The 25,500-nt window shown below is 35.5% G+C and overlaps 1 protein-coding gene across 1 annotated transcript in view; it reads right to left on the bottom strand.

Annotated features, from left to right (window-relative positions):
• The window catches only part of UGGT2 (UDP-glucose glycoprotein glucosyltransferase 2), a 189,255-nt gene that overhangs the window by 30,323 nt on the left and 133,432 nt on the right, over positions 1 to 25,500 (bottom strand). The window contains exons 24-30 of the mRNA XM_004371389.2: positions 24,325 to 24,420; positions 20,814 to 20,916; positions 17,900 to 17,979; positions 12,038 to 12,227; positions 7,029 to 7,187; positions 6,561 to 6,646; positions 1,231 to 1,315 (exon numbers count right to left, since the gene is read on the bottom strand). Coding sequence (XP_004371446.1) covers positions 1,231 to 1,315; positions 6,561 to 6,646; positions 7,029 to 7,187; positions 12,038 to 12,227; positions 17,900 to 17,979; positions 20,814 to 20,916; positions 24,325 to 24,420 — 799 coding nt within the window. The remainder of the gene's footprint in view (positions 1 to 1,230; positions 1,316 to 6,560; positions 6,647 to 7,028; positions 7,188 to 12,037; positions 12,228 to 17,899; positions 17,980 to 20,813; positions 20,917 to 24,324; positions 24,421 to 25,500) is intronic.

Raw genomic sequence — 25,500 nt, 5'->3', positions numbered from 1 at the left:
CTGCCTCATCCATATAAAATTATCTTCTTTATCATTAATAATGCTTTTTATTTTGATGTCTATTTTTTCTGATATTTATTATATAGATATACCAGTTTTGTTTAGATTAGTATTGGACTAGCATACTTTCGCCATATTTTTATTTTCATCCTCACCCCGAAGTTCTAGTCTTATATTTTAAGTGTTTCCTGCAAACAATATATAGTTAGATTAAAAAAAAAAAAATCCAATATGACAATCTCTGCCTTTTATTGGAACATTTAGTCCATTTACATCTAATGTAATTAGTGACATAACTGAATATTACAAGATTAAATTCTAACTTATATTTTGTGCCTCCCATGGGTCCCACTGGTTCTGCTTTTTCCCCCATCCTTATTCCAGCATCTTCCAGTATCATTCCACTTACTTCTAGCTCTCATTGTTACACTGAGAAATCAATTGTCTGACTAATTATAGCTTTTTTGAAGGTAATTTTTTTTCCTTTGGCTGTTCTCAACACTTTCTATTTGCTTTTGGTTTTCTGAAGTTTCACCACCAACAGTCTAGGTGTGGAATTCCTTTATTTATCTTGCTTGTTAACCACTGGACTTACTGAATATGTATTTAATATCCTCATCAAGGAGTCCCTGGGTGGTGCAAACAGTTAAGCGCTTGCCTACTAACTGAAAAGACTGCAGTTTGAATCTATCCAGAAGTGCCTTGGAAGAAAGGCCTGGCAACCTACGTCCCAAAAATCAGCCATTGAAAACCCTACTGGAGCCCAGTTCTACTCTGAAACACATGGGGTTGCCATGAGTAGAAACAAACTCGACAGCAACTATTTTTTTTTGGTGGGGGGGAGGGTTATCTTTCATCATTTCTGGAAAAGTCTCAGCCATTATTACGTCAAATATTACCTCTATCCTTATTTTTCAGAGCTAACTTTTCAACCTGTGTTCTTGATCCCATTTCTAGGACTTAATTTGTAATAATATCTCACTACAGATACAGCAGACATAGTGGATATAACTCAAAAAAAAAAATTCCTTCTCTTGTATCTTTAAGCTCTCTGCTTTTCCCTCAATTTATAAAATCAATCCTCTTCTTCCTTTTACTACCAGAGTTCTAATATATTTCAGGTACTAAAAGTAGTTATAAAATAAAAATTATTCAGTTAATTAACTAAGGATAAAAAAGATAATTCTTGGTATTAGAACAAATTTCATAAAAGGCTTCTGCCTTACACACCTGCACTTCCAGTATCTTGCTTTTAAAGCTGTTTAATACAACAATGACATCTTCTAGGTCTCTTTGAGAGTCAGTTCCTTCATGCCTAAAATTAGAAAAATGCATAAATGTGTATATTTCAAGATAAGACAAAATTATGATGGTATAAATAACAATAAATTCAGTTTGCAATAAATGTAGTATTTCTTGTGTACATATCATGCTTGCTTTTTTCTACAATTAAGATATACTGTAATACACTATTTTTCAAGATTATAAATCATGTTGAACTTAATTCATATTAGAATTATACAAAAATAATTCACTAAATCCAATACTATTTACTCAAAGTTCAAATTATTGCTTATTGCTATTGTGTACGAAGGTTATCACAAAAGTTAATGTTTCATGTCTCCGATATATTGAAATGATAATTGAAATGCAAATATTTTCTATACTTGAAAATAAGTTGTTTATATATCATAATCAAAGGAATTCTACACTGTCCAACAAATTTTCCATATCCACTAGCTATTTTCAAATGCCAAAACTTGAAGTGCATTGTTAAATTCACAAAACTGAAAATGTGTCTATGATGTCTATCTTCCTTAGTTGAATGTTTCCATTCTATATTACATACAATATATTTCATTCTCTAATTTCAAAAATTGTATAAACAAATCAAATGCAACAACTTTGCTCAATAATTATTTTTTGATGCTACTGTCACTTTATATTGTAATATTCTATTATAAAAATCATATAAAGCAGCACTGTATTTTATCAAAGAGAGGATGCAATCAGATGTCAAATTAGTAGATATTTTGGGTTCAGTAAGATTTAAAATAATATGGTTTAACATTTTTCTAAAATGAAGACCTGGGTATTCTGGTACTATGGTGATAACATGTGTCTTTGACTCCCCCTTATGTCCAATTCCCCAGATGAGGTAGCTAAACCAAAGTAGGATAGCCCCATCTGACAATTCCCACTAGATGACAGAAAGGACTCCAACGTATATAGTAGAAATGTCTTCAAAACTCTCAAGAGCTTTTGGTCATAAAATGTTGCTCAGGTGCAGCAATAATCTTAGCCATCTAACCTACTGTAAATCAAACTTGCCTCTCATTTCTCATCCAAAACATGGGATGGTAGAGGACAATGATGAAGTCTTGTTTCTAGAATTCTGAGGAAAATTATAATCATGTATTCAATACTTAGAAAAGCTATAATTCACATGTATAGGCCAAAGAAAATTTCAGGCCTTTGAGGATCAAGAATATACCACCACCGTTTCTGAAACAAATTATTTGTGGAAATGTAGCATATATTATGATATGCCACGCAACATCCATTTCACCTTCCTTCAAGCAATCTCTCATATGGTGAAGAAGTTAGAAGCTAAAAACTCTCATTTTTGCTCCCAGACTCCTTTGCAGCTATGGTTCTGGTCGGTAATTAGATTCTGCTAAATAGATATACCTGTATGTGATTTGGAATTTAGAAGTGAGGTGGGGCAATACATTGATGCTTGGCTAGTTTCTTTTGCCAAGCACAACTGGGAGACATAGAGGTTTTCTACATCAGTGTTCCAGTGTGCAATCTCTTAGCCTTGTGGGTACTGAGAGGCAGTTGATGTGTCTGCAGTAGTAGCTTCCTGCTTTCTCACTTTTCTGATCATTAGAGAGGTAGCAGCTCTTTCCGTCAGTTCCTTGGCTTTGTTCTAGAAGACATTCTTGGGAGCCAGCCCTCATGGAGAGTTTGCTCTTCTGGTTCTTCCTATTACAACGTAAAAGCACCCAATTCCTTGTGTTAAATCCTTCTCGGATATGGGAAGTCAGCAGTCCAAACAAAAATTGAATTGGGAAAGGTAAAAATATATGTGTGTGTGTGTGTGTGTGTGTATATATACACACACACAAAAACTATGATCAGTAGTGAATTTAGTAATATTTACATTTAACCCATGGTCATGTGGTGGTAGAGAACTAAAGAGAAGGTTTTAGGAGTAAAAAAATACTAGAATGCTTCCAATGAGACATCAATAAGATAGTTATCAGATAACAAAATAAGTGTGAACAGCCAGCCACTTCTAACAGCACCACTATATGCAGACTGCCCCTTGGAGAGGTCAAGCATACAAAAGCATATAAAAAAGGTTCAGAGAAGGGGCTATGTGAAATGAAAGCTAAAAAGTTTCTTTGGAGAGAGCTGTTGCCAGGCTGTGAGTCTCCACTATCACACCTTCTAGGGGAAGGATCGGTGAGGAGCAGTGCTGTTTTAATCCTAAACTTCTAAGGCGAAGACATTCTGAAATGTGTTTTCTGAAGCTGAGAGAGGCAGAGGACTGGTGTCTGGCTCACGTCTGAGAAAACTAAAGTGGATCACAGACTAGGATCTGATATTTGAGAAGGACTAACTTAGGGCTTTAACTGAGGAGCCAGAAGAGTGATACTGCCTTTGCAACTGGCATGACATCATAGAGTTTGTTTGGCAGGTGATGTGTAAGTATTTCCCATGGATCAGATGTGGCCTAGCAGGAGGGTGATCTGGTTTTGTTACTACCAAGGGGTAGTCATGTCCTGCCAATATGGCAACCTGAAGGGATGAGGAGACCTAAGCAAAAACAGGCTGCAGGGGTATCACTGGATGCCCAGAGACTGAAGAAGTTGCCAGAAGTAGTCAGCTGAAATAGAGATATACACAACAGAGACCAGGGAATTAAAGAAGAGTAAGGATCAGCAATAAAGAACTTCTAAGAGCCCAAAAAGTGCTCCAAAAAGAGTAAGCCTGGACCACTGCCAGAGCCAGAGAGTTCAAAGCCACCTGACATTGGGTCTAGCTAAACTAACTGTGGGGAAAAAATAGAACGCCTTGTGTCAAACCTCCCCTGCCTCCTGTATAAAAACATAGGTACCAAGTCTCAAAAGCACCAAACTAAAATTATGTACAAATACATTTTTGGCAGTCGTGGAGAAAATTTATCTGAAGATTTTAAGTGAAGAGTGTAGCAACAATTCAGCATGTTAGAAGGTATATACACAAACACACACACATATATAAATATATATATCTCATATTACCTACAATTTTTAATTAGGAAACTCAAGAGCATCTGTAGCTCTATAAAGTAGATCTATAAAGGTTTTCTGTTCTAGGAGAAAATAATTTTATTGAGAATTTTTGTATTCAAGGTAAACAACAGTCAACAGTGAATATGTACAGATGATCTGCAGTTAAAGGTTATAAAAAGACTAAGACACAGAAAATACACACGTGGGAATCATGCTGAATAAATGAAAAGCCAAATGAAAAAATATCAAATAATTTAGTAATGGTTTTAAAATCTGAACTTAGAAACTCATCGCAATGCAATTTCAGCTCAGCTTTCCAGCATGTTTCAGGTGTATTTTTCCTACATATAAATGTTATATTAGAATAATAAATTGGGATAAACAGAATTTCTATTTTTGTTATATTTTATATTGTCCCGTTTTGCATGACTAATTCTTTAGTTTCAAAGAAATTGTTCCAGAATATCATACCATCATTTGTTTTTTCCATCCTGAATATTTAATGACATATTAATGACATTTGAAGTTAAGTAAATGATTACTGAGAAAGTTTATGGTTTTATTGTTTACAGGTGATACAAACAAATTAGAAATTATTTCTATTACCAAAAGTTGCCTAACTGTAAGTGAGAAAAATTAGTTTCTACTAATATGTTAGTGATACTTACCATACAACATCAAGGACCATTTTCTCCCCCTAAAACTTCCATTTATGGACTGTGTATAACAGAGCACAATGGTAAAGAAAATAAAATACAGCCTAATAAATGCCCACTTTTACATAATGTACTGGTATTCTGTAACTGGGATTTGTAAAGAAGGAAGGCAAAAGAGGGAGGAAACAGACACTCAATACACATGACATGCATTTTACGATAATTATCTCATTTAGTCCTTACCAAAACCCCACAAAGTAGGTAGGATTATCCATTTTGTTGACGAGCAAACGAAGGCTCCAAATGGTTAAGACACATATCCCAGGTTACACAGAAAATTAGTTCGTTAGTGACAGAGAAAAGATCTGAATTATAGTTGATCTAATTCCAAAGGACTTTTCCTTTACAAAAATAAAAACTAAAAATGGTGAAACAGAGCAGAAGATACAGAAACACTGAGTTCTTGGTGGTGCAGTCTGCACAAGATCAAAGAAGCTGAGACAAAGTGTGACTAGTTCTTGAATTATGCCTTAAAACCAAGGCTTTTGAAGAAGGGTAAATATAAATTTAACAGTGTATTTTGCCTATTTTCTGTACCACCACAGCATTCTTTTATAGCACATATAATGTACGGTAATAGCTAATTTTCTTAACTGTCTTCTGCACTGTAATGAGTTGCCAAAGAGTAGCAACGGGTGTTATTGCTTCCCTGTATCTGCGGCCAGTACTTCCCTCTGCCTCTACCTGCCCAACTTCCCTCCACCCCCAAGCAACGAATGATCTGCTTTCTGACACCACAGTTTGTACTGCCTAGTGTTTTATAACTTATAAAAGGAATCATACAAGATGTACGTTTTGGTCTTGCTTCTTTCACTCGGCATAATTACTTAAGATTCATCTATGTCATTGCATGTATCAATCATTTATTCCTTTTTATTGCCAAATAAAGTATCCACTGTATGGATACACCACAATTTGCTTTTCCTTTTATTTGTTGACATTTAGATTGTCTCCAGCTTTTGGCAATTACAAATAAAGCTTCTTGAACTTTAATGCACAAGTCTTTGTATGGACATATATTTCCTTTTCTCTTGGATAAATACCTATGAGTGGAATGGCTGAATCATATGTATGTGGATGTACGTTTAAATTTTTAAGAAACAAACTGTTCCAATGTGGTTGTACCACTGTACGCTCCCAGCAGCAGTGTATGCTGGTTCTTGATGCTCTATCTTCTCGTGTAACACTTGTTACCATCAGTCTTTTTAATTTTAGCCTTTCTATTAGATATGCAGTAGAAGCTCACTGCAGTTTGAAGCCAATGGGTATTGGCTTTGTTATACAAGGTATAATATATACTCTATGGTCATTAAATAATAAATATACAAATTATGCTAATGTCTGGAAAAATCTATAGAAAATAGAAGACAGAATTAAGAACAAGATATATACTTTAGACATACATTATGTATTTTTGTAATAAAACAATGATAGGGCAGATGTTATGATTTTATAAGTAGTTTGTGTTTTATAGTGATGGTATTTTAGGTTATTTCAGGTGTTTTAATGATCTTGGTTATATCACACTAAAATTTATTTAAAAGTGGTTTGCATAACTCACCCAACTATTTGATAAATATCTTCAGATTTTCCTTGGCGTAATTTCAGTATCCAAGCACCTGGGTTTGCTTTTAATTGAAAATATCCCTTTTATAATGAGAAGAATTGAACAGAGTTAAACGACTAAAAATATATCCAATTGTTCAAGAAAGATCATACATGATTCATCCAAGAAATGATGAAATAATTGGTTAGAAATAATTACTAACTGTGGAATGAATGAATTCTATGAATGAATTTCAAGGAAGGAGATTTTTACAATTACCTGTAAAAGTATATTCTGAAAGTATGACTCCCTCCACTTTTACTGTATTTAATTACCTTGCTCCAGGATTTAATTCTGTTGTCTATATTGCTGGTCAGCAGTAGCAGCACAAAGTTTATTTCATCTTTTTTACTATTATAAACACCGGGAGGATTTACCAAAGCATCTAGTTAAATCTTACTAATTAAGTCTTATAGTACTTACAAGATTGGCCATCACTATTGTATCAACGACAACAGGTTTACTTTTTGTGCCTAGTGTAAACTGCAGACCCCAAGGAGGCTGTTCTGTCATTTTATCAAAGCAATGTCCTTCCAGTAGTAGATATTCTAGTTCATATTCTGCTGTAACAGTTCTCTCAATCTGTGGAGGAAACATGTCATTGTTTCTGCTATTAGTAATCCTCATAATACAAATTTCATTAATAGAAAATGTGAATATCATAATCTGAGCCAACACATTTAAGCAGGCAATTTCACATCTTTAACATATGTGTGAACTTTTAGTTAAATCAATTTCTTGAAGATCAAAGTTCATGATAATTTCTTTCCCATGACATGAGCTCTACCCTAACCTCATGGTATATGAGCCAACAACAGGAAAACATGAGGAAAAATGTGCGGATGGATAGATGCTCTGTAATGTGTAGTATTTGAAGGATCTCTTCAAAACAAACTCAGATGGGAAACTCCTCAAAGAATCTGCTCCAGTTTGATGTTGTATTGCCCTAAAGCTTCCTATTCAGACCTGGCAAGAAAGCCAGTTATTGTCTACGGACATTCTTGTAAATTTAAAAAATTAATGTTTTCACTCAACATACGCACATTAAAGAAAATTCAGCAAGTATGAGAAAGTGGAAAGAAGACAAAATAGAAATCACCTACAGACTAAAATATCTGTATACACATCAATGTACTGATTTCTATTCCTTTTTTTTCAAAAAAAGGAAAAAACTTGGTTTTTGACTAAACATGGTTTTCTAAGAATATGTCCTCCTCACCATAAACATTTTCTTCAACAGCTGTACAACACAGTTGTTTCTAGTTTTTCCTCTATTTCAAATAATGTTATAATAAATATTTTAGGGATAAAGCTTTTTCTCTACTTCATATGAACAATATAACCAAATAAGAAAATAAATCAAACAGTAAGTGGTTTTTAGACAGTTTGGGAATTTGGTTGAACAGATTAAAAACAGTAATGCTATCTATATTTAATTTTATTTCATTATATGAGCTTTTTGACATTGTTTACTGTGTACAGGATACAGAGTATTGACATATTCTGTTTCTCCTTGACTGTAATTATCCTCAGAAATAATTAACAGTACTTGTGGTACAGCATTTCTTTTCTGTGTACAGGTTTTAGAATGTTTTTAAGGACAAGAAATAAGTAACTTCTTTGAAGACAGAATTTTTTCCAACAACTTTTGGTGGATTCTAAATTAGCTGCAGCGTTATTACTATTCTAATGATGAATTTCGTATGCTTAATTAACCTGTGCCCATAGTCCTTACACAGGAGCTTGCCTGGATGGACAGATTTACAAGGGACAGTCTCAGAATGAGACTATAGAAGGTAGGAACAGACTGTAGAAATCATCCAGTTCAACTCCCTCATTTTACAGACAAAAAAACTGTACCCCAAAGTGTTTGTGAAGTTTATTTATTTTTTTATGAATTAGGTATTAGGAAAGAGATCCAAATATATTCAGCCAGTTAGTGAATGATAACATCTTCTTTATTTTATAGTACATTAACGTGAAGTTTCTCTTGTCCTTGTTTATTTGTATAACAGATATGAATGCTACTGACCTATTCAAATAGCAACATCAAAAACACTTCATTTTTCAGAGTGCTTTCTCGTGAATATTTTAAGTTTTCAAATCATTTCATGAAGGTAATTAAGTTAAATTAGTTCTTATTTTAAAGGCTTATTTTTTAGCAAGAATATGAAAGCTAGTGATCATTTCTGATGTTTCTGTTCACATCTCTCCTTTAAACTTTAAACAGTAACTGTTGATATGAGACATGAATTTTATATCTTTCAAATATAACTTTGGAAGCATATTAATTTTTCTAAATAGAAGTGTTTATTATAAGGTGAGATGAGAAGGCAGAAAGGGACAGGAGTTGGTAGAACAGACACGGGAAATCCAGGGTGAAAAGCAGGAGTGTGCTGTCACATTATACAGATAGCAACTAGGGTCACATAACAATGTGTGTATAAATTTCTGTATGCGTAACTAACGAGCTGTAAACGTTCACTTAAAGCACAAAAAAAAAAGTGTTTATTGTATTCTTCTTCTATGGTTGAATGGTTAGCTTCTTTCTTTAAAAAAGAGTAGTTTCATTATAAAGATTAATATTTAGGCTTATTAACAATTATCTTTAAATCTCACTTGTTATTTTAGTACTTTTGTTGTGAATACATATAATTTTGTGTAACTCCAATGGCACGTTCTCAAAAGTGAGTAAAGTCATCATACGTATCTGTGGTTTGGACACTGACAAATTGTCTGGGAGTGGGGATGAGTAAATGATACACTATGTCTTTTTCTTGTATCTTGTCTTAAAGTATTTGAAGGCTAAATGTGAACACCAAGAAACTATCTGGGACCAGGGATGAGCAAGACCTCCAGGAAAGTGTACTAAAAGAATTTATTTGTTTTAGACAATTTTGGTGGTTTGAGGAAAATAAGGCACTGTAAATATTCTGCTATATAAATTTATACATTTCTTGAGTTTGGTTTAAATTGCTCAGTTTTGCAAAGAGGACAAAAACTTTCTACTGTATGTTGTCCTTCCCCAAACTCTGTAAATGCTTGATGGTTTGACATATACATTACATGTCCTACACAATGACAGAATAAACTGAGCCTAAGATGAATGGTGTGTTTACCCAATTTTCTTCATCCGAATTATAGCATCCATTAGCATCTATATCAAGATTCTGTCAATTAAATACAAATCCTCTGGCAAATGGACTTGTTATGAATGTCTCAGCTATAAAACTGATGTCTAAATTATTTGTATTTCAAAAGGGACATTTTTCTGCGATTATTTAAAATATAACCACATCCTGTTTTCCTTCAGCAACCTTCTATTTATGTTTTTCCCTCTCTTCTAAACAAGCACTGTTGTTTCAAGTATTTTGGTATCTTTCAGACATAAACTGGTGATAAACTAGAACTGGAGAGTCTTTGGCTGCAGCTTTACTAACAAGCTCTGAGAAGAGCATTATCTGAACCCCAGGTGAAATAATTGTCTCATTTTAAGCTTTCCTGTAACTACTTCTGTCACTTTTATGTCATTGACCCTGGTTTACCATAAAGTCTTTGAAGCTACACTCTTCTGAACAAAGTCCCAATAAGGGAGAATTATGTGGATCAAGCTTTTTTCAAGAATTTATAGAATGTTCAGGAATTAGATGCAGCAAGGAGTGCTATGCAAGCTAGTGTGCAGTGACAAATCGCTCATTTCTAGTTTCATTTTTACCAGGGTGCATTTTTTTTTCCTTTACTCAGAAGTCATTCTTCCCACCATAGCAAATGTCTTCATGTTGTTATTTTATATTCTTCTAGGATAGTTACAGATAATATTCTGTAGTATGTACAACACACACTAGAAAAGGATAGACTTAGAGGGAGTTAACATTAACAGCCACTAGAATTTATCATTTCCTTCTATCTAGTCATCTTATCTGTGAAGATACAGGAAATTATCTCCCTGTATTTAGACTTCTAACTTGATAATTAGAGCTACTATTCATTTTTTAAAAATTACTGAATAGCTTCTGAAAGACACTGCTATATTGGCCACTCACAGCAAAAATGTTTAGTTAATCTCAATTAACTGCTTAAAGGCTGCTTAAATTTTTCATCAGCATACTGAATTTAAAGATCTATACTAAACTGTACTAACTCTCCTACTACAAACTTTTCACACTTTTGGTTAGAGTCTTTAAAGTTATCTTATTGATATATATTGCTACACTCTTAATAAAAATCCAACAGGCCCTTCTTTCACAGATCTGACTGATCATGGTGAAAACAGGAATATTTTCCAACTTTTTGTCATAGTATTCTCGTTCAGTTTTAGAAGATCTTGGTGGTTTGAGGAATGTTTCCTAATGTATTGTATTATTTTGCTGCCTTCCTGTTTTTTCCCTTGGCTGTGAAGGACTGATTTCAGAAGATTGCTATGACTGAGTTTTAGGTTATTTTTCTGTTACTTAAAGTTGGGGTTACTGATGAATATGTTCCAAGGAAGTTAATAGGACCCCACAAAATCTACTCATGAGTGGAATAGAAAAAACTTGTCTATAAAGAAAATATCCAGACAAGTAGTAGCACATGAGAAGCACAAGAACAAATATCATGAACAATCTTAGCTAAATTATTACAGGTAAAATGTTTATACCTGGGCCAAAGCGATGGCTACATTTTAAAGGAATAGTCACTTTAAAGAAAGAGGCTGCGCAGAACCAGGCAAACGGGACGAAAATGAAGAGAAGGAAGTATTTTCTACCCAGTCTCTAGGTAAATATTCCTAAAATGTTTGTTTTCTGTGGCTTCTGAATTTCTTTTCCCATTCTGAGTTCAATGTTTAGAAAGAGTCAGTATATTTTAAAATATCCTCCTCTCCTTCTTTGTACCATGCACTGACTGACAACAGGCGGGAAAGACACGTCTGACTACATACCAGCATGTGTCAAGTTGGAGGTGAGGAGAAGCAATGTTCGCAGCCTAAGTGTATGGGTGAACTTTGTTTTCTATTTTCTACACTTATCTAGTTAGGATTGCTTTCTCTGGCTATGAACTGTGAGGCAAAACAAAGTCTGAGATGAAATTGTTCCTCTCTGAGTTAAAAACAAAACCTGAAGAGCAAAACAGATACTTAATGATGCCACCCTAAACTGTCACGTGTCCATCCTGTTACTACATCATTCATTTTAGAGTAGCATTTTATAACTACTTGTCTTAAACGATAAAAAAAGTCAAAGAAATCTAGAAACCTGGAAAAACAGAGATACTGAATTGGGAAGATAAGAAAACTTAAAAATTGATGGAAAGACTGAATCAGAACCTAGAATAATAAAGAAGAAAACTCTGGTGAGCATCCGTACTATGATCACTCACTGGCTGTAATTATAACAGCAGGTAAGAATTTATCATACTTCCCTTTCTTTATATAACTCCACAAGATAACTTACATCCTTTAAGTGAATATTATCAAGGTCACAGTTGCTGTGTACTGTTTCAACCAACCAGCCTTCTGGAGTAATCATGTTTAGGGTTAGAAGGGGTGACTCCGGAATATCCAGGAATTTTGCCACTGGTCCAACAGAGTGAATGCCATTGGTCCCTGGCATCAGTTCTGGTTCCAGAACAAAACGGTAAAAGCTGTTGATAAAACATAAATAGAAATAAATACTGCAACCAAAATTGAGATTATTATTTCTTCTAAAATGTTTTACAACAAAAAATGGCTTAACAACATAGTCAGGAAGTCTTAGATTAAAAAAAAGACTAAAAACACACTATAACGTAGAAGAGTTAATGCTTGTAATTGGTGGACAATTATTACTTTGTTGATATTATTTAAGAGTATGCATATTATATAGTCTTGTTAATAATTTCTTAATAAACACGATTAAAATCCCTTTAAAATATACTGACTTATGCAGGCTCTAGCAGTTGAATTTATGGATGATCTGCATTTACTCACTGACCCTCTTTGAAATTTAACCATGGTCTATGTTTCAGCCATATTATTAGTTCTTAGCACCACTAATAATATAAAGACAAATAATAACCAGAAAGCAAGTGGAATCGTTGGGTCAGATGGTAACTCTATGCTTAATTTTTTGAAGAATGACCAAATTATTTTCCATAGCAGCTGCACCATTTAACAATCCCATCAGCAAGAGATGAGGGTTCAAATTTCTCTATATCCTTGTCAACACTTGTCATTTTCTGTTTCTGATCACAGTCAGTTCAAACTTGCTGCTGATTCCCTCCAGTGATTTTTTAATTTCATTTATTGCATCTTTCAGCGCCAATATTTGTTTGGTTCTTTTTATAGTTTCTACCTCTTCACTGGAATTCTCATTTTGCTCTTGTATTGTTTTCCTGATTTCCTTTAATTCTTTTAATATTATTTGAGGTATTTTAATATTTAATATTAATTTTAATATTATTGTTTTAAAGTCCTCTAATGTGCCCATTATTCAGGATTCCATAGGGACAATTTATGTTTTTTTTGTATCCTTCTTTGGACTGGGCCACCCTTTCCTGTTTCTTTGTATGTCTTGTGATTTTTTGTTGAAACTAGGACTTTTGAATATTATCATAGGTAACTCTGGAACTCAGATTCTTCTTCACCAAGGGTTACAATTATTATTTTCAGCTATTGAAGGCTATAACAGCAGATCTGCTCAGCAACCTCCCCTAAGTATTTTGGCAAATACTGCCCTCCTAAATATGTGTGGATATCAAGGACTCTGTTCTGGAGCCGATTCCCAACAACTGTTTCAAAGAAGATTTCCTTGTACTTCAGGTAAAAAAACAAAACAATAGGAAACAGAAAATACCTGATTCTCTCACTCCTCAGGGACTGCTGCTGTAACTCAATGTAGGGTGCAGCTGACTGTTTAGTAACTTTTCTAGGCCAATTTTTGCAAAGCACGTTTTCTAGCTCTGTTATCTCTGTACTCAGTCAGTGGCCCTTTAGATCTGCCTGCAGGGAAAAGCCACTTCTGCTAGTGGGCTGAAACTACCCCCTGGTCTGCACCCATTCCTCAGGGCACCAATCCAACTGTGCAAACTCTGCGACCCCAAGTCATCGGAGGACAAGGTTCTCACTGATCATGCTGGCACCAGCCAGCTTCTCTAGAAAAACAGGCTGCCATCCCCACCACTGCGGCAAGGCTGAGTGGGGGAATGGTAGCTGGTTGGTGCGTGTGGTTCATCTAGGAAAGATACAGCAGCTTGTCCCTCCATCAAACATGCCCCTGGTTGATTTAAGTGTCTTATCTGGCCCCAGAGTTCCAAAATAGTTGGTTCCAAATGCTCTTTCAAGGGAAATAATGTCTTGCTGGAGGGACAGACTTAATCCACCATTTTGCATAACTACGAGGTGTTTTTTAAAAGTCTAAATTCTGTAAAAAACTCTCACAGCAGCCATTCTCCTCTGACCCTTAGAAACTCACTGTTTCAATAACTAATTAATCCTAGGTAATTCACGGTGCACAGCCTGCGGGCATTGCTAGCTGCTCCCCTGCCTCAGCCCCACAGCAATGTGAAAGCTGGCTCAACAGAGAAGATTAAGACTCCTCAGTCCTTCAGGAGCACTGAGACAGATGAAAAGTCAAACACAACAGTGTGTCAGGAAAAGCTAAGTGTACTCCATGCTCCTGAGACAAAAGGGAGTGTAGTTCATGGTTTACAGCAGGTGCCACCAGCACTAAACAGCCCTTGCTGCTGTGGAGGCAGGGAGGGAGAAGAGTGTCTGTGGCAAGCAACTCTTTGATAGTTGGCTTTTTGTTGGTGCAGTGTTTGCTTAGATGCTGTAAGTTTCTGACTGGTCCCACAACTTTGCTGTTTTTTATTCTTCTGTTTCTGTTGTGGGAAGCAGGAGCAAGCAGCTTCTTATACCATCATCTTGTAGGGTCCAGTGTGTTCCCTAATGTGGCCTTTCTGAGCCTGGGGTCACAATTGCCTAAGAGGATTGGTTGGGCTGAAATCCACTAAGCGATTGTTGGAACTGCAATCTGTAGAAGAGGAATAGTTGGCAGCAATCTGCTGAGTGACTGGCTGAACTGCAATCTGTCGAAGAAAACTGGTTGGGCTGCTTTGAAATTGACAATACAAATGGCCAAGCCCACAGAAGTTTGGGGAGCCCTCCTGATAACAAGAGTCTGGAGGGGGGGGTGTGTCCTCTGGACACAGGGTTCCCGTATTGAGAAACTCTCAGACCCAGTAAAAAAATGTGCACAGGTAAAGGGCTGGAACACTGAGCCAGTTAACACTGAAGACCATGATAAATGGCAGTGGCAGGAGTGGTGACAATGGGGCCAAAGAGACAGCCAGTACAGCAGAGCTGAGCACAGAGGATTGGGCGACTCGGTGCAGGGATGTGCCCACAGCGATGCAGAGCTGGTGGCAAGAAGTCCAGTAGCAAACGGCACGCAGCCAGCCCTGAGTACCACGGCAGGAGCTATGTGGGGCTTGGGCAGCAGTGTAAGACTCAGAGGAAGGCAGCGGTAGTGCAAACACAGCACCCAAACTGCGGCATACCTGCTGACATGCAAGCCACGGCATGCCCACCCAAGGACATAAAAATCAGTTTTTGGGAAAGATAAATGGGTCCCCTTCGAGATGTAAACGGTCCCTCTCCCATGAAGTGGATCATGTGTAGTGGGGTGGGGGACCAGTTCACCATAAATCTGCTCCTATTGTTTACTTTTTATAAATAATAATGGCTTTAATTTGCCAACACTGTGAGTGTCTTGTGTGTTTGTCTTGATCACACTGGATGGATGTAGCACCTATGGAGTAGCTGTTGTCACTGGGTGGAATTCCCACCCTAGCAGTCCTACTGCTGCTTGGAATTTTGAGGCAACGTGTGTATGCAACACATCTTGCCTCTTGGTATCATTTTCTCATTGTAATTTTGATTTGTATTTCTCTGATGACCAGTGATGTAGAGCATGTTTTCATGGTCTTACTATTTGTGTATCTTCTTTGGAGAAATGTCTGTTCATATCCTTTTTCCATTTTAAAAGTGGGTTATTCATCATTTTACTGAGTTGCCTAAGAGGACTGGTTGGGCCAAATCCACTCAGTGACTGGTGGCACTGCAATCTGCAGAAGAGGATTAGTTGACAGCCATCTGCCCAGTGACTGGTTGAACTGTAACCCATCTAAGAAAACTGGTCAGGCTGCTTTGAAATTAACCATACAAATGACCAATCCCACAGTGGTTTGGGGGCACCTCCTGAGAATTCTTTATATATTCTAGATACAAGTCCCTTCTCAAATATGATTTGCAAATATTTTATCCCATTCTGCGGATTTCCTCTGCACTTTCTTGATAAACATACTTTCACTTTCTTGATAGCCTTGAGAGTGTCTTTGATAACATAGAAATACTTAATTTTGATAAAGTCTAATATATCTATTCTTTCTTTTGTAGTTTGTGCCTTTGGAGTCATATCTAATAAGCCATTACCTATTCCAAAATCATGTTTTTGCCTATGTTTTCTAAGGGTATTATATTTTTAGCTCTTATGCTTACACTAAGTCTCTGATTCATTTTTGTATATGGTGTGATGTAAGGGTCCAACTACATTCTTCTTCATACAGCTATCCAGTTGTTCAAGCATCATTTTTTGATACAACAAATCTTTCTCATTGAATGGTTTTATTACCTTGTTGAAAACCAACTGATCACAGAAACACTGCTTTATTTCTGGACTCACAAATTTTTTTCCATTGATCAATATGTCTATCCTTATGCCAGTACCACATTGTCTATTGTCTTGATTACTATTGCTTTGTGGTTTAAGTTTTGAAATCAAGAAGTGTGAGTCTTCCAACTTTGTTCTTTTTCAAGATTGTTTTGGGTATTCAAGGTCCCTTTCACTTCTATGTAAACTTTAGGATCAGCTGTCAGTTTCTACAAAGATGTCAGCTGGGATATTGACAGGCATTGCAATGACTCTGCAGGTCGATTTGAGGAGTATTGCCAACTTAACAATATTAAGTCTTTCAATTCATGAACATGGGGCATTTTCCCATTTACTTAGATCTTTAATTTACTTCAACAATGTTTTGTAGTTTTCAGAGTATAAACTTTTGTACTTCTTTTGTTAAATTTATTCCCAAATATTTTATTCTATGTAATGATTCTATAAACGAAATTGTGTTAATTTATGAACTGTTTATTACAAGTGTATAGAAATACAATCAATTTATGTAAATTGATCTTGTATCCTACAATCTTTCTGAAATTGCTTATTAGCATTAACAGTTTTTTACTGGAGTCCTTAGGATTTTCTATATACAAGATCATGTTATCTATGAACAAAAATAGTTTTATTTCTTCCTTTATTTCATTTTCCTGCCTAACTGCCCTGATTAGAACCTCCATAACAATGCTGAATAGAGGTGAGAGTGGACATCCTTGTCTTTTTCATGATCTCAGGGGGAAAGCATCCAGTCTTTTACCGTTAAGCATGATGTTAACTGCGGGTTTTTTGTAGATTCCCTTCATCAGTTCGAAGGATTTCCCTTTTCTTCCAGTTTGTTGAGATTTTATCATGAAAGGGTGCTGGATTTTGCCAAATGCTTTTTCTGTATCTACAGAGATGACCATATGGTCATACTTTTCTACCTGTCTCATGTATGTATGTATTTTTTGTTTAGTTACATAGCTGAATTATACAGAGAAAAGCATATTGACAAGACTCAGTAAGTTATGTACTAGTCCAATGGTTCATACCTTTTTTTCTGCCTCATTACACCTAAAGGATATTATATATTCCTATCAGTAAGAGTGGCTCACAATAATAGTGATTCTGATTCAGAAAAAAAGGTATATTTTTGTCCCCCCTTGTGAGACACTGTTGCTTCAACAGCATGGCAGTACTAATGATGAATATTTACATATAACGATAAATATTTTCTATACCATTGACATATTATTCTAAAGTCACTGCATCTTAAGACCCCACAACAGTAAATGTGATAACAGAATAACCATTTTGATAACTCAGCTCTAAAGAAGTATTGAAGGTACAGCTAAGCCAAAAATGGTTTATTTTAGCCTTATTTCACATTTATATATTTATAAATGTATGTTCCTAAATCACATTTCCAAAAATAACCATATATAAACATAAATTCCCATAAATTCTACAATTAGACTGGATCAATTTACTGGGTTAGGTTATTTTAATTTTGATATCAATTAAGGTAAACACACTCTGCAAGATCTTCAAAATTACGGTCCTTTTTTTCCTTTTAGTATTTGCAAATCTTTTTCAATGAAATTATGTAAAACTAAGACTCACCTCTTTAAAGGGGCTTCTGAAAGCTTACCCCTACAGTTCATGAACAACTTTACCTTCATGTTGATAATCCTGTCAAGTACCTAAAAAAATTCCCGTATTTGATGTTAGGTAATGTCAACAGCAAACATTTTTTGAGCACTTACTATGTACCGGCACCGCATTAACACTTTATATTCGCTATCTCATTTGATTCTCGTAACATCTCTTAGAGGTAGCTATTGTTACAGTTGAAGCACAGACAGACTAAGTAATTTGCCCAAGGTCACACAGTAAGTAATGACACAGGTACGATTTGAATCCATACAACTGATTTCAATGCCACAGAGTTATGTGCCTACCATCTGCCCAAAGTGGTATTCTCCCCATAGTATCTAGTTTCGTTAGTATTGAAGAACAAGTTAAATAATAATTTGAACCTTGAGCTGCACATACAAAGTGGGGATCTCACAACAACATTGGCAAGGGTGCCCTGATCCTTTTGGAAGTTCACCCTAAATTTTAATTAAGAGATGTAAGAAATTCTTGGTTACATACAGGTGAAATTCTTTCTTTCCTTTTCTTTTTATTTCCTTGGAGCTTAAGAAGTAGAAGAATTATTAATTTTGACAGACCCTGTCTCTAAATAAAGGAGCCTTGGTGGCACAGTGGTTAAGCACTCGGCTGCTAACTGAAAGATTGGTGGTTGGAATCTACCAGCGGCTATGTGGGAGAAAGATGTGGCAATCTGCTTCTGTAAAAGATTACAGCCGAGGAAATTGTATGGGGCAGTTATACTCTGTCCTATAGGGTCATTATGAGTCGGAATCGACTCAACAGCAATTGCTTGGGTCTCTAAATAGGCAATAAGTTAGTGATGATTTGAAAAATAATAGGTAACAAAGGATACAGGTAATGGGAGAAAGAAAACAGATATATGCACAACAGAAAGAATACAGGAATAATGAAGAATTTAAACATATTAAGGATTTAAGAGCTTTTGAGTTTTAATTTCCTGCTACTCATCTTACTACTATGAAGGTTTGTGTTCCACTGTTTTTCCCCAAGTATTCAATGAGATACTATTCATTTCTTCCAAAAAAATAATTTATGCTATAAAGAAATAAGTTATGTGAGTTACTCAGTAATAAAATATGTTACTATTACTGATTAACATAAACTGGAATGCCATAATTGCATATTTCTTATTTCTAAATTCTACCTTTACATAAAACTGTCATATTCAGGCAATACTTTTTTTCTGAATAATGACTCTATAGGGTCACTATGAGTCGGAACTGACTCGACAGCAACAGGTTTGGTTTTTTTGGTATATGAAAAGGAGCCCTGGTGGTGCAATAGTTAAGCGCTCGGCTGCTAACTGAAGGACTGGCGGTTCAAAACTACCAGCAGCTCCGCAGGAGCAGGATGTGTGGCAGTCTCTGCTTCCGTAGGGATTTACAGCCACAGAAACCCTATGGGATCACTAGGGGTCGGGATCGACTGGACAGCAGCAAGTTTTTACACAAATAGGGAATTTGTACACTACAAAGCTGCATAGTTGCTTCACTCCTAATAGATATGATTACTAATTGCTGTTTCCTAAAGAATAATCTGAATAGGGTTGTGTCTCAAGAAGTTCAGATTTCAAAGTATACAAATGCTAAAAGAAAAACAGGAAATGTAATCAACTATGGAATTAAGTCTGCCCTAGTCACACGCTGAACAGCTACAATCACAAAGTCTTTCCAAAATCATCTGTCTAAATTAATATATATATTCATAATAGAAAGCAATAACCCCCTTTCAATATGATTTGGCAGTACAAACTAATCGCTGAGAGAAATTGCATTTTAAAATTTTGGAAGAATATACACCACTATCACCCAGCTTGATTCACTTATGTCAACTTACCAGACTTAATATTTAATTACTTTTGTATTTCTAAAAGTAAAGTCAGTTGTTAAAGGACAAATAGTTTCAACTTCTGAGGATATATTTTTTTTTTTTAAATGTGTCTAAAAAATGCATTGAAAAACAATGTCAAATAGGGAATTCTCCAAAATTTTGAACATGCCTAGAAAAACAACATAGCCTTCCAAACTGAACCACTGAAAGCTCCATTACAATTTTCTGAACCTTGGGAGTTCTCAGCAAAATGGTGAGTCACAAAATGCCCCTTGAGAGAATGCTGTCTCCCAATATTCACTCTCCCCTACTTTCTTTCGTAAAAGACTTTCAGGTTTTTGCAGCGCTCATGGCCATCCAGTTTAAGATTATTATTTCCAGGCTCCCTTGTGGCTAGCTGTAGCCAGATGACTGGATGGACTATGTCCAACTTTGGGGTGTGTTCCTGTTCTTCCTTTCTGGCTGGCAGAAATACAGAGATGACGGTAGGAGATGAAAAAGTGATCAGAGACCACTAGGTAGAAGCTGTTTCATGAGGATTATTAAAGAATAAGACAGAAGGTGAATGAGCCCCTCACATTGTGTGCCTTATCAACTCAGGATGGCTTATACTTGGACTATCAGATGAGAGAAATAAACTTCAATCTTGTGGAAGACACTGTTATTTTGGCCTTTGTGACAGTGGCCAAACTCATCTAATACTCCTGCCATGTTTCCCCTTCCCTCATCTTCAGCTCTCTGGCTAACTTTACTTACTATTCTTTAAGCTGAAGCTAATTAAGCATGGGCATCAACTTCTCCAGAAGCCAGCCTCCACATCATGAGAAAGACACCTAACACTCTACTGCCATGATACCCTGTGCAGAGCTCTAGCATGCCATTTTCTACTTTGAAATATAACAATCTACTTAACATACTGGATGAAGTAAAGAATCAAGAGCACAAATAATAAAAAATTAATTGTCCTTGAAAACAGGCTTGAAAAGATTAATTATAAATTGCAAAATAAAAATATTTTGTATTCTCTTACAATCAATAACTGCACCATCTTCTGTGCTTCTCTTGTCAATGGATCAACAACAGCAATGACATCAAAGAACATATCATTTTCTTGAGGATTTATCTTTATAATGCTAGGAAAATAGAAAATATGATGAAAGATGATAAATTAAGCTTATGCAATTACCTAATTAATCATGATCTCAGCTATACACATTCTTATAAATTGCTTTCTTCCTCACAGTATTAACAAAAAGTCTAGGCTATTTAACACAGGAAAATGAAAAATTGAGTCTAATGGTTGTGCCCAATGTAAAAACTGAAAGAAATTACAAAATGTGAAAGTATGATTTTACGAATGAATGGTCTAAAAAAAACTTCAAAAAAAACAATGCTATTACAGTGAAAACTCTGATAATCAAGCCCAAATATATTCTCATATAATTTAAAAACTAAAACTAAGATGTTTTTGTGTTAGCTGGATATAGCTCCTCAGATTTGAGAATGATAAAATTAACTATTTAGTACTTTTATTAAACTTAGTGTACCAAAAAGATTAACATTGCTGTGGCTTTTTATTACAGATTCTTTGAGGTATGTTGTCCTAGAATAAACTACACATATCCGAAGTGTACAGTTTGGTAACTTTTGACTTATCCATATACCCACAAAACCATCAAAACAATCAAGATAATGAAGATAGCTATTACACCCAAAAGTTTTCTTGTGACCTTTTATTTTTTTAATAATTTATTTTTATGTTGTTGAAAATATACATAGCAAAACATTCTTGATTTCAATTTACTCCTACTCTTTTCTTTCTCCTTTTGCAAAACTTTCAATTTATCTTGTCAAATTCAAATATAAGCCACTTTAAATTCCCTTTTTTAGAAGGAGGAATTAAGAACACTCAACTATATTATTACAGCAACAATAGATTTAAATCTTTTAGCTCCAAACAGCCATAGAAGTAGTGTCAAAGTTATACTCCTATGTAAAAAGTCAAATAAATATACATAAAACCAAACCTGACTCATAGCAACCCTATACATTTTCTGAAATAACACAGTATATGAATTTATGTAGAAATTAATATATCAAATTTAACCATGCCTATAAAATATTATTAAAATTATGATTCTCCTTGATAGGAAAAAAATCAGAAGCCAGTTCTTTGATAAATGAAGAATGGTATTTCTAGAGACAGCTACTAAAGCTGATCATTTTAAGAGCTGAGTGAGCTTAGGGAATCTTCAGTAACAGTATAAAAGAAAGTAGTACAGCTACTTTTACAAATAATGAGGCTCTGTAATACAGAATGTGGGCTTAGAAATCACTGAGGAATCAAGGATAAGATTATGGTTAAACTGCCCTTACTATTTCCATCTCACCACTGGCGCCAGGCAGAGCAAATCCTTGGACCACAGCACCTTTTTCCCTTGGTCTACGCAGTGGCTTTATAATGTGTCAACCTGGCTAGGACAAACTAAGTTTCTTAGAATTCACTTTCCTGTATGTTTCTGGTTTGGGTGGGCCACAAGATAGATTCTTGGGAGATGCACAGGGAAGAAGTGAAGCCACAATCAGTTTGCAGCTCACACATTTTGTTACTGATCTGCTGATTCACCTCACTGGTGTGAGGCAGCAGCTGGGTCTGCTATTGGTCTACCTTCCCCTGGATCCTCCTTCAGATTCTCTGACTTCTGAGCTTTGTGTGTTTGTTTAGCTCTGTGATAGAGGGCTCCCATCCACCACACGACACCCCTATACACCAAGGTCAGAGGCAATAAGAGCTGACATGGGTTTTGGTCCATCCTTGTGGGGGTTTCAGCTCATGCTCATTGAGTTTCAGCTTGCCCTTGATCTTGCTCTCTTTACAGCCATCTTCCCTTCCTGATAGCCTGCCCTGTGGACTTCAAGCTCCTGCATCATAAGTCAAGAGCCTTACACACACTGCTTAACCAGCTCCAATAATCATGGGAGGTCAATCAATACATGTGTGTCTATAAATAAACACATAGTGGATCTACTCTGACTGAATCCTGATTATTATTATTGATTCTTAATTAACACTTTCAATCAGGGTATCATCAACTCTTGCTAGCCTGGGCCCTAATTTTTCCAGTTAGGCTAAGTGTTCACCTCACTCCTCTGATTCTTATGTGTTGATTTTACAGCTTAACTTTCAGGGTCAATCTTATTGCCAAGTTGTTAAAGCATATGGTATCTTCAGACAGTAAACGTAAGCAACGTAAGATTGAATCTACCATCAAATGAGAAAACTTAACAAGAAAACGTCAGTTATTTTAAGTCTATGGTAAAGTATTTTATCTTAGCTTTGTAAGAGTGGTGATTAAAATATGCCGACATAATAAAACATGTCCACAGTTTACTGACATAATGTCTAATTGATCCCCCTCCCCCAATTCTAAGTGGGCCTTGATTAAAAACAAAAAGTAGCTTCCCTTCAGAAGATATAAATAATTATATGTATGTAGACAGACCTTATTAAGTGTCTTAGAGGTATTGTGTCACATAGTGGGAATATAAACTAGTTCAGTATTCTAAAACAGTATTTCTCAGATGGTTGTTTTCATGAACCTAAATTTTGTGAGAATAAATTTTCAACAAAAAAGCATCCCATGGATAAATAAGTTACCCAAGTGTTGGATTAACAAAAAATGAATTTTTCTTTTTCTGCTTTTAAGTGCACAACTCCTCAGAACCCTTAATACATTGATGCACACTAAAAATCTCTAAAAGGCGTGTGTAAGATGCCGTGTTCCCTAAACTTAATTGAGCAGAGAACATTTTTCCCCTAGAATGTCTATCAACATCTCCAAGTAGTGCCAAACAGAACACACTTTAGCATATACTGCTCTATAATACTATCTATTTGAAATTTCATAAGATATATACAGATAAATCTGTGTATTTGCGGTTGTTATTAGATGCCGTTGAGTTGGTTCCAAATTAATGAACCTATGTAAAACAGAGCAAATCTGTGTACAGGTAACCCTAAATTTTATTAATCATAACTCTTTAACTATGCCTTTTCTACACTGAGAATATAAAAATAATTATCTATAATGCTTAAGGAATCCAGGTGGCTCAGTGGTTAAGAGCTTGGCTGCTAACCAAAAGGCCAGCATTTCAAATCTACCAGCAGCTCCTTGGAAACCCTATAAGGCAGTTCAACTCATAGGTTTGCTATGAGTTGGAATCACTCAACAGTAACAAGTATAATAATTATCATGAGACACTGCAAGAATTTCAAATGATCTTGGGTATGAAAGTTAAGACAAATCATACTAAGTATAATTTACTTGAAAATTCATATCATATATATATATATATATCACCCTTTATTTATTAGAATATATAACTGCAATTTCTTTTCCTAACCATGTCAAATACCACAGTTTACATTTATCATTTATTTACTAACAAAGAACTTTTAATTTTGCTATATTATGAATACAAATGCAAATACAGAGTGCAGTGACCGAAGAAACACACACAGAAACACTATTCATTCTTACCTGTGTTTCTCTTTAAGAAATGTGACATCATGCCGAGATACACGTTCAGGCAAAGAGGAAACAAGGGCATCAACTTTCATAATAAGGTCGCTCATGCTAAATAAAGAAGATAAATAATGTGTATTTGGGGGAAGAGAAAGTTCCATATTTTATGTCACAATTAATGCCTTGAGTAAGGAGTATTTAAAATATCTCCAGTTGATAAATTTTACATAAACTGACTTTTCTTCCAAACTTGTCACTTAAATAGAATTTGTTAGTTTAAATAGAAGATGACTATTGCCTTTAAAACATCCTATTGTTTTCTTACATTGATATGCTCTTTAAAGATTTATAAGCAGGGTTCTCAACAGCGTCCTAAAAAAAATAAAAACATCTGGTGAGTTATTCAAGTCAGTAAATACTTGCTGAGGGCCTGTTACGTGTCTAGGCATTTGAGCCCATGAAGGGAAAAAATGAGCAGGAAGAACAAAGAAATAAATGATAAGATACCTACTTTCAAAGAATTTTTAATATAGTCAAGAAGCCAAGATTTCTATACAGTCATGCATACAGTCGTAACATCCATTCAGGCAACATCCAGTCGCATGTATGTCCACGGTCCCATAAGGTTATAACAGAGTTCCAAAATCCCAATGATTTTGGGATTGAATGGGATATAGCAAATGCAACAGCTTCCCACATGCAGCACACGTATCTTATGTCTCTTGTAAAAACAACTCCTGTGAAATTTCCTCTGAAATACAACCCAAGTCTTTCTGCTTATCCTCTCTGCGGTCACCCCAGCCCAGTCCACCATCATCATCCTCCAGGACTATTCCAGCAGCCTCCTCCCTTGCAGCCCAGCTGCCCTGCAGAGTCCCTTCACACTGAGGCCAGAGAACTTTTCAAAAAATCAAATCAGAACATGCCATTCTCCCCTCCATCCCTAACACCCTCTACAACTTCCCATTGCCCTTGAAATAAAATCTAAGCATTTTATCCCAATTACAGGGTCCTGCCTATGGTGTTCCCACAATGTCCTAATTACATAATGTCCTATTTCACAGAACATATCATGGATATTAAGCGATGCATGACTATAGTTTTAAACTGATTGTCTGAAAACAGTTTGAGTGCATAAAATAAATACCTGGATTAGATACAATCAAATTCCAAAATGTATGACAGAGAAAA

The sequence above is a fragment of the Trichechus manatus genome, unplaced genomic scaffold (genome assembly GCF_000243295.1).
Source record: "Trichechus manatus latirostris isolate Lorelei unplaced genomic scaffold, TriManLat1.0 scaffold00013, whole genome shotgun sequence".
Lineage (NCBI taxonomy): Eukaryota > Metazoa > Chordata > Mammalia > Sirenia > Trichechidae > Trichechus > Trichechus manatus.
This window is presented reverse-complemented; position numbering and strand designations above follow the sequence as displayed.